General features: G+C 41.0%; 1 protein-coding gene across 1 annotated transcript in view; it reads left to right on the top strand.

Moving 5' to 3' along the window:
- Positions 1-11,620, top strand: part of LOC147423190 (uncharacterized) — a 34,388-nt gene extending 22,768 nt beyond the window's left edge. Inside the window, exons 10-11 of the mRNA XM_086500987.1 lie at positions 10,351-10,579; positions 10,716-11,620. Of these exons, the coding sequence (XP_086357113.1) occupies positions 10,351-10,579; positions 10,716-10,822 (336 nt within the window). The 3' untranslated portion in view covers positions 10,823-11,620. The remainder of the gene's footprint in view (positions 1-10,350; positions 10,580-10,715) is intronic.
- The last annotated feature ends 941 nt before the right edge of the window (positions 11,621-12,561 follow it).

Genomic DNA, 12,561 nt, shown 5'->3' with positions numbered 1-12,561 from the left:
CTACATCACTCCATAATATACAACAATGGCCATGAAGGCTTTAAAAAACTTCTAATCAACACAAATTGAAGGTTTCAATTGCAGGAGCTACATCACTCCTATTTAACAATGTGCCCTTTCATGAATCTTTGAAAATTGAGCTTTAGCGTCCATTAGAAAATTTCAGAGGTCATTTGGAGGGCCATACGAACAGAGAGAAAAATAGAGCGCGTCCAATGAGCACGAAGGCTACGTTACGTAGGAAAGTACGTGGAAAGACTCAAAAAATAGGAAAATAGCATAAAACTTTCACGAATCTAGGATTGTAGCATCGTAATTTCCTTCCTTTTACCGAGCTTTTAGGTGCTTGCATGTGGTCCCACTTCTGATATTCTCTTATGGTCATTAACGTACTGGAGGGTGACCATTAAGCCCGCACAAGATATTGGAATTCTAAAACACTTTCCCTCCATTAGAATGCTTTCAAAGTGAATCTCCCTCCACTAAAGCTTTTCTCTGAGAGCTATGGCTTCCACGTCTTCTCGCCCAAGAAGCTCTAGGTGTTTACTGTCTCTCACACCAACAACCAACAGCTGCACTTTGCCTAGAAGGCCAAGTAGTAGCATATCCTCAATTACAATATCAACTTCATTAAGTGCAGAGAACCAATGGGTTGGACAAAGGATAAACAAAGGTTCATGGGTCCTCATGCAACCAAGAAGACCCAAGAGGTCTAGTGGTATCAACGTTTACCGCTCAGCATGGAAGGCCAGAGTGTTGGATTTCAAAGTTGAAATCGGCAAAAGATCTGTAAAGGAAGTTCTTGTTCAGCATGTGTTTACCCATCCAGAGGTGATAGCAAACGGTGGAAATGTATCAGATATACATCAACCACGTTGCAATTGTAAGTACTCTTGACATGTGAACTTACTGATACTCTCATTATAACTTTTCTTATATATTTCGCAATGTTTCTCCCGCTTGTTATGAGCAATGTCTTCATTCTTCACAGCTCAATTACATTAGATTTGTCATTTTTACTTATTGATACTCTTAGTTTAACTCTTCTTATATATATTGCAGATGTTTATCCCTCTTCTTATGAGCAATGGGAGCCTGTGGAGTGCATAATAGGCCTCTTCCATGTTGTTCATGCCCACATTGGTTCTCTACAGTATTCAGGGAGGAGCAGCAAAAGACTGGCTGATGAGGGAATATTTTTTTATGACCACTTCTACCAACTCAGCTCAGGGAATAAGAATGGCATGTTGGTGAAAGTGCCTCTACCAACCGATTGGAACACTGTGGACTGGTCAGTTCCCGAGGAAACAATGGTGGAGGCAATGCGAAGTAAGCTCTACAAGGATATACAGAGATCTCTACGTAGCTCTATTCCCACCAAACTGGTTAGAATTGCAAACTTTTGTCCTCTTGCACTTTTCATAGAGTTGTTTCATAGCTACAACATCCGTGTTACGAAAACTATGTTCATGTGTAAGTCATTTCAGCAGTCATCCTGTGACAAACTTCTTGACAGAGGATGGTATGTAAAGGAAGAGATTGGTTTACGGTGCAAGGTCGCGCTTGATACTCTAGTTGTCAAGTACATGATTGCAAGCCAATCACTGTTACTCTCGTTTTGGTATATGCGATCACAAATGCTCAATGGTAAGTACATTCCTATGGACCAGGTTTCTACAGGTTTGGAAGATAATTATGCTGTGGATGTGGAAGTGATTGATAAAGAGCATGGCCTACTGTTGGTGGTTACAATAAGAGAGCTATGCAGTCTTCAGCATTTACGGCATGACATAATTGAAGAGTCAATGGACAAGGACTTATCAAATTTTTCCTTTTTCCTAGCTGGCCGTAAGGTGATGCGGCGAAGGGAAAAAGATATTTTGTGCAAAGAGTTGGATGGTCGGGTTGAAGTAGTGTCAATGTAACAGATATTCTTGTGAACCCAAGTGTATACAAAATGACTTTCAATACATGTTTATTGAGCTCATTTGTCAATTGTGCCCTGTGAAAAAGTGTGCTTGAAATACATTTCTTTACCATGTCAAATCTCTCTCTCTCTCTCTCTCTCTCTCTCTCTCAATGTTAGACAAGACAAAGACATGATAGAAGAGTCATCTTATTCATTAGAAAGTACAAACTCGTCCGTGAACAATGGACTGAGATACAATTTCTGTAAGTATGGAATCAGAATGTCTTCAAGGTAAAAATCGAAGGAATGCCCCTCGAAAGAAGGTGGTGAGATAGTTGTTCCCGGCGGATTTAGTTCTCCCTTTTCAGGAGTATCATCAATCAGTAGTGTATTAGTTGCATCAAAGGGTACACCGATTTGGCTAAACGGTTTGTACAAAAGAGGTAAGTGTGGTTTTTTAGGGTGGTAGTGGCCCTCAACGGTAACGCATTTTCTTTGATCATACAAAAAGGCAAAATCTGACGTGTGAGCGTCGCATACATTGCAAACTATTGTAACTAGTGGCGACAAGTTTTGCCTTTGCATTGAAGACCATATGGCAACTCTGAAGCGCGGAAGAAGAAACTGAATAAATTCCTTGGTTCCTGGACGAACCACGACTCGACAAGTTCCCATCCGAAACGTTTGCAAATCCTCAAAGGGTTCTGTGTCACCGAGAGGCACGCGCATCAGCAGCAATCCATTGACGTCCAAGATAATCAACCTCTGTAAAAGTTGACAAGTACATATAAGTAGTTAGAAGCTGAACATATTTTGCCATACTTGAATAGACATTACTGGAACAACCGTATCTACAGGTAGCAAGGGTCCATACTGGGTCTCTGTAGTGTTGATGTCGTTGTTGCTCTCCTCTGCTTTAGCTTCATCATTCACATCTTCATAGTCATCATTCACATCTTCATCAGGGGTCTCCCCCATGGTTCTTTCTGCCTCATTCAAGGTTTCCTCTAAGGTCTTTTGCTCTCCCTCGGTTGACCGGCTTGCCTCATACATCCTTGCCTGATCCGTATCAGTTTGCTCATCCCTAGGCCTGCTTTCCTCATCCATATCCTTTTGCTCATCTATAGGCCTGCTTTCCTCATCTTGGGTTTCAGCCATAGGTTCTTTTGGCTCCTCCACTGGCTGACTTGGCTCTTTCATTGTCTCCTCTGGTTGTACACTAGCACCTTCCATATGCTCATTTGACCTTTCCTCATCCTCGGCTCTTTCATCTTCTGCTGATATGACCCCCTCGGCCCGTTGTGATTCCACTGTATCGGATACAGGGGTTTGTCGTAGTGGCACGTCATGTATTGTTAGATCAATAGTGCGGTCATCCAAGCCGCTATCTTCAAGCTCTCTGGGGCTAGACATAGTAAGCAGGTGTTGTATTAAACTTACCCGGTATCTTTGCAAATAATCATATGTGTAGTTTTTAAAAGCACTCTGCAAAATTGAAAGACCGCATGGTGAGAATTATTTTATAAACTAAACCAAAACTAACTGAATGCATTGCCAAATGGTTACCTTAGTCATGAAAGGTTTTAATGCAAAGTAGCTTTGCAGGACATATTCTGCATGGAGAAGACATCTCCAGCCGCAAGAATTTCCATCGGTTTGATTTAGGACAGGTACATCTTTGATTGGGGCCTTGTATAGTTCATACCTTTCACATAGCTTGCCATAGGCAAGCAACAACCTCTTTATACAACTGCACAAAGCAATGTCAAGATGTTAGCATGAGGCTTCAAATTTACATGGATATTTTTGAAGTACAAAAACGTAAGACGCTCTCTGTGAAAACCACAGAAATCAAACTTCCATTGGATGTCAGTAACTTCATTGAGAAGCATGCTCAGATGATGTTGCCTGCTGTGCCTGACTTCAGGATTGGAGACAGGACCTATATCTCCCTGGCTATTATTTCCAGAGTCCAAGAGGAGAGGAGTGGATGTGTTTCAGAGGATAGTAGTGATGATGAGGCAATGGAAACATCCAGCAATCCAATGGAATGCCTCCGAAGATGCTTTGAGAAAGATGAAAAATACAAGGAGACACTACCTGATGAAGCCACCTTCGAAGCAATAAAACAAAGCCTAAGACCATCAACAAGTAACAAAGAAGTGGAGGATTGGTTTAACCATTCAGGTCAGGGGTCAACTACATCTGTAGACCTGTGGCAGGAAAACCTCTTTCTGCAGGATGAGAGCTTCATGGTAACTCTCTCTCTCTCTCTCTCTCTCTCTCTCTCTCTCTCTCTTTGTGTCACTTCTGACATGATATGTGCAGTCTTGGATTGCTGACAAGGATGACTTCCTTCGGCGGCGGACTCGAGAGTATCGTGGAAGGGATGCGGTCCTAGCGCAATACCTTTCAAAGCTTTGCGAGTCGCCGATAGTAGTTTTTCACAATTCCATGTCACAAGAGGGTTCAATAGCAACTTACCCATTCAAGACACTATCACGCTTCTTGGGTGGACCCGTGCTGCCCAAAAGTGCAGATAAAGTCATTCTTGTGGACAAAGTGTTTGCTAGAGATTGTTTTGGTTACTGCCCGGGCTATACAGGTGGTCGGACAACGTATTACTACACCTACACAGCAATGGCACTTGCTCTTGGTAGACAAAACCTAAATGAACTTTTAGAGTATGGCAAACATCTCATGATTCGTTACAAGGGTGACGTGCCAAAAAACAAAATTGAACCTTCAAAATCTTGATACACTTCAAGTAGCAATTGTATAAGATCATGTATTACATAAATTTTGTACAATGTCATCCACTCAGAGTATCTTTCTCCACTTGTGATTCACATACACCATTGTCTCTCTCCACCTTCGTTGACTTTCACGAGCTCCGGAGTTGTTGTATGCCATTGATCTTTTAACTTTTTGTTGTTGTAAATGTCTGATGGCTTGTGCTGTTGCTGAATTTGTCAAGACTTCTTTTGCCTGCATTCGATGAATGATTCTACGATAGAACCATTCAAATAGTTCTCTCAAACTGTTAGCCTTGATTTGAGAGCCACCATGTCGTGTGTGCCTAAAATAAGCATTTCTCGCCATGTAATGAGACTTTTCCATCCCTTGGGTATTCCATATTGCCGGGTTCCTATACTTTTGTATAAAATATGGTAAATGATTGAAGATGATGTGCTGGATATGAAAACAGATTAGTTAGAATGTTTTACACTCACATATTTGCACATAAGAGAGAATGAAATACACGATAATACCATGTAGTGAGTAATCTGGGTGTCTGTCCATGCTGTCTTGAATGATTTTTTCAGAAGGATGAGATTCTCCTTGAACTTGTTCATATCACCTTGTGACCAGTCATCTTTGTCGCACATCAAAAATAGGATGTCTATTGATCGCCAAACCTCAGCCTTCGCGTTACGAGTAGTTGGTTCTTGGTCTTTGACTGCAATATGTAGCTTTTTCCAGCTCTGATACTCTACTTTGCTAACATAAGATGTGTTATATATTTTTCCATGTTTTGTTAGCTTCGGATCTCTTGTACCTTGGGGTTTAGATAAAAACCTCCGTTCCTTCACCCCACCGATGGATGGTTTGCATGGGACATCCTTCTCAGCAGTTGATCTCTTTTCATCCCGCTGGATTTTCACATTGCCACCATGAAGCCCCATATCTGACAGTACCATTTCCAAGCACTGCAGGGCTACATGTCGTTCTGCCGAGTTCTTAATCTTCCAAGCAAACCCGATATATAAGTAGACCAATTTCTCCACAATTCAACAAAGGGCATGCATTGTACAAATGTGGACATTCACAAGTGGTATTTTCAAAACCGGTCGAAAAGCAGGATCCTCAATGTGACGTGTTGGAGCTTTTCTCCACCACTTTGGGTCCATGACCTTTGCAAGTTCCATGCAGAACAAACACGGCGACTTTGCCATTGCACCCATTCCACAATTATACATGCACTTTAATATTTTGAGGTCACCTGCAAGATGCCACTGAACTTGAAAGTCTCCCCTTCCATCTAGACGTAGTACCTCTCCCTGGTTAGTTTGTCGATCAATCACCTCCGGAATATTAGTTCGATGGAACACCCAATATAGAATCTCATGATCTTCTTTCTTTACCTGCAACACAAAATAAATGAGACTTAAGTAGATGTGAACATTTGAGCTTACCTGAGAATCTCGCTTACCTCAAACGCACCAAGCCACTATATGCTAGATTCTGATTGAACACTAAAATATAAAGGATCATCACTGGGACACTTTGAGAGGACTCTATTCATTAAAGTAATAGTAACACGCTCTAGCTTTTTCTCTTTAACAAGCTCACACTCATCCAGTTTTAACACAAAATGTAATACCCCTCGTGACTCTTCAAATGTGATGTTGTAAAACTCCACCATTCTCTTCTGTAATATCCGCAGGTCCATAAAAATATTATTGAACTCATCATATGCCATGTTTGCTCCATGGCCACTCTAAGTTGCTTTAATATGAAAGGGTTGTCCAAGATAGTCTCCCTGTGCCTCGTTAAGCTGAAGCCTCTCTTTCCAAACACTTGAGGCTCATGGTAGAAGTTTGGATTTTATACCCTTCTTAACAAAGATGGATGAGACAGACTTTTGGATAGCCGAATATCCTCTTTTGCTTACACCAAGTGAACAAGTGTGCCTTGTATCTCTTTTGCAGGCACTGAGTTCTCTGAAATAAAGCGGTCCACTACATTTCGTTGTAGGACCTTAAACTTCTTGTCATGTACTATATCTGCTGCCAGGCTTCTACTTATAAGTGGCTTCAATCTCTTTCCTATATTGGCTTTGGGGTCAATGTTTTCCTTGTCAGGATAGATTGAATCTCTACATGAAGACAATGCATAAGTAAATAACAGAAAATTTGCTTCACTAACACTATTTAGGCACATGAAAACAATGCATAACAAGAAAAAACAAAAAGATTACTTAACTAAGACAATGTAGCCAACCAAGAAGCATCACCTTAATGCTCGGATTCTTTTCTTGAGACCTCCTGATGCAACCTGCAATGCTTCAAGATTGCGTAATTTCTTCTTTTGGATACGACCACCCAAGATGGTGTCCTTCATTTGACAACTTCGCACCTTTCCTTTCAGTTCTTGTATCTCTGTTTTATGTTGCAAAATGGTAACCTGATCTGTAGAATGTAAATGTGAAAGGCGAACAATCTCACGTTGTTGAGCTTGGAGAATGCCCTTGTAAGTTTCAGCTTCTCTTGTAAGAGATTTACAATAACCCAGAAGGCCCTTTTCTCCATCACCAGCAAAGGTCAATAAGCTTGTAGGATTGACAAATGGTGGAGACGCATTAGTCATTGGATTCTTAGGGTAGAGAGAGCCTCTCGTCCAGATATCTATGTGTTTAGCTCCCTGAGCTCTAAGCGTGTCTATGGAAGCGGGAGGTATATGTGTGTTTGTTTTACTGCGCTTAATCAATGGTTGGTACTCATTGTCCAAATCAATGTGAAGGTGATATTTGGCTCGTTTCTGGGTAACATTTGTGCCATTTGAGGAGTGCGCCATTAGCCAAATGTGCAGGTTTAATGGAAAGTGAATAGCGGCTGCGCCTTCGTCCCTCCATGTTAGCTTCATTCCCTCCATATTGACGAGGTTCATTCAATGCAACTGAAAAGAGGATTATCCCTCAATCACTACGAACGAATGTTCAGAAGAGTAAGGAATCTACTTAAAGTACACTTTTTGAACTTTTACTATGAAAGACCCAGTTCTATTATTTGCCATTTTTTCTAGAGAGAGAGTGCAAAAAATACATTTTCTTAGAAGGCCCTCCAAATGACCTCCGAAATTCCCTAATGTTTGATCCCTTGTATATACTTCTTGATGTGATTTTTATCCTGCTAGCAACAACTCAAGAAATATATCAAAATGTGAAGGTTAGAAATGATCACATCACATTGTTCTTAGAGACAATTTGCGATGCCACTCTAGAGACGACAGAGAAACAAACATAATATTGACGAAATGAGAAAAAAATATAGTACTGATGCAATCAGATGTGCACATGTATACAAATCTAACACATAATAAACATAATATTGGGGCCATCAAGATCTCAATTGGCAGCAACTATCATCATGGCTTCATGCACCATGGCATCATGGTACTCACCATGGCAATAGAAAAACTTTGGAATGATAATCATTATCATGGATTCACATACCATGGAATCATGGTACTCACCATGGCATTAGAGATGCTTTCAATGAATCCAAAAAAAACTTTGGAATAACAATCATCATCATGGATTCATGTACCATGGAATCATGGTACTCACCATGGCATTAGAGACGCTTTCAACGAGTCAAAGAAAAACTTTGAAATAGTAATCATCATCATGGGTTCAGGTACCATGGCATCATGATACTCACCTTGGCATTAGAGACGCTTTCAACAAATCAAAGAAAATTTTTGAAATAGCAATACCGATGATAATATAGATCCATGTTGTAACCATATGGCTCCAAGCACCATAAATCAAAATGGCATCAAGTAACAATCACCTAGCATGAACTGTATCATTGTCTATAACGAGAACTATTGTTAGAATATATGAAGACAAATTAGTATACCAATGTCATGTTGTATTAGGGAACTCTGCAAGATTATAGATGCTTTGATCAAAATTTGAACTGACCACCAAAATATAAATACAACATATGGGAATTATATAGGCAAGTATCAACAGAACATACAAGAAAAATATGTCCTACAATATAACCAAGACTCTAACGTCAGGTCTAAAGTTGATAGTCCTTGTCCTACAACATGACCAGGACTTTAACGGGTCAAAAGCTAGTAGACCTTGTCCTACCAGATGATGAGGACTTTAACAAGTCAAAAATAAAAGTTTTGTCTCAAAAATTCCCCGCAAATTTAGCGACTATGGTAATATTCATAAAACCATCACCAAAATCTTGATCCTAGGGACAAAGGGATAACCAAACAGTCAATCTAGTGCTCACTCAAAAGCCATGTAAAGAACTATAAAATCTATGTAGAGACAGACGATAGCAAGCATGGGCTAAGATCTCACGACAACAAAAATGTAATAAGCCGGCAAAGCACGTTGAAAGAAAGACATAGAGATCACCCGTTAATATAGTGACTGTCGGGTCTAAGACATTCCCTAACAGTATCAAAGTCATGATGACAGCTTTGCAAAGAAAGATACGTTAATGTGCTTGTTCACCAAAGGGTTTCATCAGCCAGATGTAGTATGTCTCACACTCAGAAGCTATAGCACCAAGGGCGGAATGTTATTATGTAGGAGACTTCCGATGATGCAATATGCCTCACGCTCAGAAACTGTAACACCAAAGAAAGATACGTTAAAGTGCTCATTCACCCAAGCAGTGTTAGAAAAAAACCGGGGTCCAGCGTATTTTAAACGGCTGAAATTCTAAAATCCCGGTCAAATTTTGAGCTTGCCTTGAAGAAAACCGGGAAATTTTCACAAGTTTTAGTGTAATTACCATCAAAAGCTTCGAATTTTGACCTAAAATCCGGGAGAATTTCAAGTTTGCCCTTATTTTCTTCGGTAAGGAAAAACGTATTTTTCTAGCCCTGCACCAAAGGATGTCATAGCTCAAAGAATGTTATTTTGTAGGAGGCTTCAATGATGACCAAACGTCGCTATCACATCAGGCCACGTAAGACCTTACCTCCTTCAACACGCGTAGAAGTACGTTGGTCGTGCCGTACACTGCCCTGCTGGATGGAAGCAAGCAGTCCAGCATGCTCAGCACTCCCGCCGGCTGGTCTGGCCGCTTGTGGACAAGACCTATCCTCGGAGGCATGCAGAGCTCACGGCTCTCGTTGATGGCAACAACGTCCTGGCGATGGTGGCCCTCCGACGGGAGGGAGCGGGCCAAAAAGGGCCTCCCGATTCCGTAGACTGCTCTGATTGTTAATGACGACACAGTTTACTTTTTTGTGCTTGCCATAGCCGCCTTATCAAACTTGCTACGATTAAGATGGTTCAGATTCATGCTGAGCTGCTTGGCTGGAGCTTGTAATGGTCTACTTGTCCTTAATTCAAGAATAGAAGTAGCTTTCATCGCCTTCTTAGCTCCTTTCGATTGCAGCATGCGGATGGAAATCGCCATCGCTCTCCTACTCGCTTTCGTTCTTTCTTGATCGTCGAAGAAAAACAGTATTGGTTACCCAATTGCTGTGATACCATATTGACGAGACGACACGAGAGAGTATGCAAGAGGAAGACAACGCGAACTGCATCCCCAATAGTAGTGAGACTCTACACAGTAAGTGAGCTCTATATCTAGCTCCAACAAGAACCCCTATTGACACTCGTGTATTTATATTTATCGAGGGTTTGGCTTTTATTAATTCAATGTCGAAATTTTCAGGTACCAGAACAGTTGCAGGAGCCGAATTTAAGTGGTGGTACAAATCTCACCAATCTTATAGTATCAGAGTGTGACAATCTTTTGTCATGTGATAAGCTAGAGTGGTGCAGCCTAAATGGATGTAAACAGTTGCTCCGACTACCGGATAACATTGGCAGCATGCGGCAGCTGAAGTTTCTGGACCTTAGTGGATGTGAAAAATTACAATGCCTACCAGATTCAGTGGATGGTATAACAACAAAATGCATGCTCTCTGTTAATTAACATGCATGCTCCTTGCTCATGATATAAGGTGTATGCTGCATGGGAAAACATGGACCTATGAGTAGTTTTACTCAGCTTGTGCGATGTATATACAATGGCAGGTCTTCGCACTCTTGAGCAGCTTCTACTAGCTGGTTGCACGTCACTTGCCAGCCTTCCGGACAGCCTGGGTGAATTGTACAGTTTGACTGAGATGTGCATTGATTGACGGCACCAAATTAACGACGTTGCCAGAATCGATAGGAAAACTAATGAAGCTGAAGAAGCTCAGCACGAGCAGCTGTTTGTATCTTAATTCTCTTCCCGAGGGAGTAGAACATTTACGCTCACTGGAAGTATGCAACATGAGTCATTGCCCAAAGCTCACAGCATTGCCACGCTACTTTTTCTCTAATCTTACAAATCTGAAGGACTTGAATCTAAACAACTGTCAACTCGAGTACGGTTTAGGGTAGTTTGAGCATGCTGCAAAAATTGGAGCAGCTGGACGTGTCAAACATGAGCAGCCTAGTCACTCTTCCAGTTCTTGACGGTTTAAAGCGGCTTTCCAGATTGAATGTACATACTTGTTATAGCCTAATTGTGGAAGCGCAGTTCTACCCCAACTGCACTAGCCTAAGGGTCGTGTTCATGAATGAGTGCCCCATTCTGCGAAAGGTACGAGGCTTGGGGGGACTTGTAAGCCTTGAGCATCTGGACTTATCCAAGTGCCCTCAGCTGAGCGAGTTAGATGGTCTACGAGGTTTAACCAGTTTACAAAGCCTAGACATCTCAGGGGGCAACCAGTTGGATCTCTTGTCTCTAGCTTCTCTTCCTCAAGGAGCTATCATCAATGACAAGTACACCAAATAATTTTATTTTATTTTGGCATTGCACACACAACATGCATGCAATGATCACTATCAGTTTTGTGTGTTATAATACGAATAAAATGCTATGTATCCATATGAGCATTGACTATGTCTTGCCATGTATCTCCTCCCCAAGATATTTTGATGTATTCTTGCTCTCTTTTCTAAAATAGTTCACTGTATTGATGTCTCTTTATTATAGCTCAAGGCGAAGCCTGGCAAAAAATCTCTTCTTGTTTAAAATGGGAATTGGTCCGTGTCTCCCCCATTTACCATTCAGCAATTTTATTGTATGCCTCATTTTTTTTCCATAGTGGTTACCGGCCGTCTGTCCGCCCCACTTTGGCAACGATCTAAGATTACAAAGGGGTGACTAGGGGAGAGACACTCATGTGCAAGCGCGCACACACATCCAAAACCATCCATATCTACACCAAGAGCTAGTGGGGACCAACTAGTAGTCCGACAAGACAATATACATTGCAATATAGCACTCAAGAACATAAAATGGAACTTGAGATTACACTTTGATGAGGACGTGCAAATAGGTAATGAATAGTTATGGATACAACTTCTATGTGAGTCCGCTCTCAAATGATAATATGCCCAACAACTTTAGTAACTACTTGGTGTTTCTAGGAACGAGGTCCCAAAAGCTACAAAATTAGTTGATTAGGTCAAAGTCACAGGTAAACGGAGGTCAATAAACCCATTAGGGAAAATTTGGACTCTCAAAGGGGTCCTAAAAGGATGTTTGACTTTGTCTCTATTATCCAAAGTAGGCAACCCAGTGAAGTTCATGAACGCTTTGTCAAAACCCCGTCAACCAACATATCATTGGAAAGATCTTTGAAAGTGGGTTCTAAATCCCAGAACTCCGACAAATTTGGAGTTGATTTTTATAAAAAACTACGACCTCTCCATTAAAACGGAGATGTGGGGAGAGATTCCACTCATAAGACGTAGTTGTCACATCAAAAAATAGAATCTTTTAAAATATAAGGAATTTGATGGCATGCTATATATCAATGGATAGGTCTCAATAAGTACATTCTAAATCCAAAAGGTCCGACAAGTTTTGCTTTCATTTGTAAAA

This window comes from Adiantum capillus-veneris, chromosome 26 (assembly GCF_014529385.1).
Source record: "Adiantum capillus-veneris isolate H3 chromosome 26, ASM1452938v2, whole genome shotgun sequence".
In the NCBI taxonomy this organism is placed as follows: Eukaryota; Viridiplantae; Streptophyta; class Polypodiopsida; order Polypodiales; family Pteridaceae; genus Adiantum; species Adiantum capillus-veneris.
This window is presented reverse-complemented; position numbering and strand designations above follow the sequence as displayed.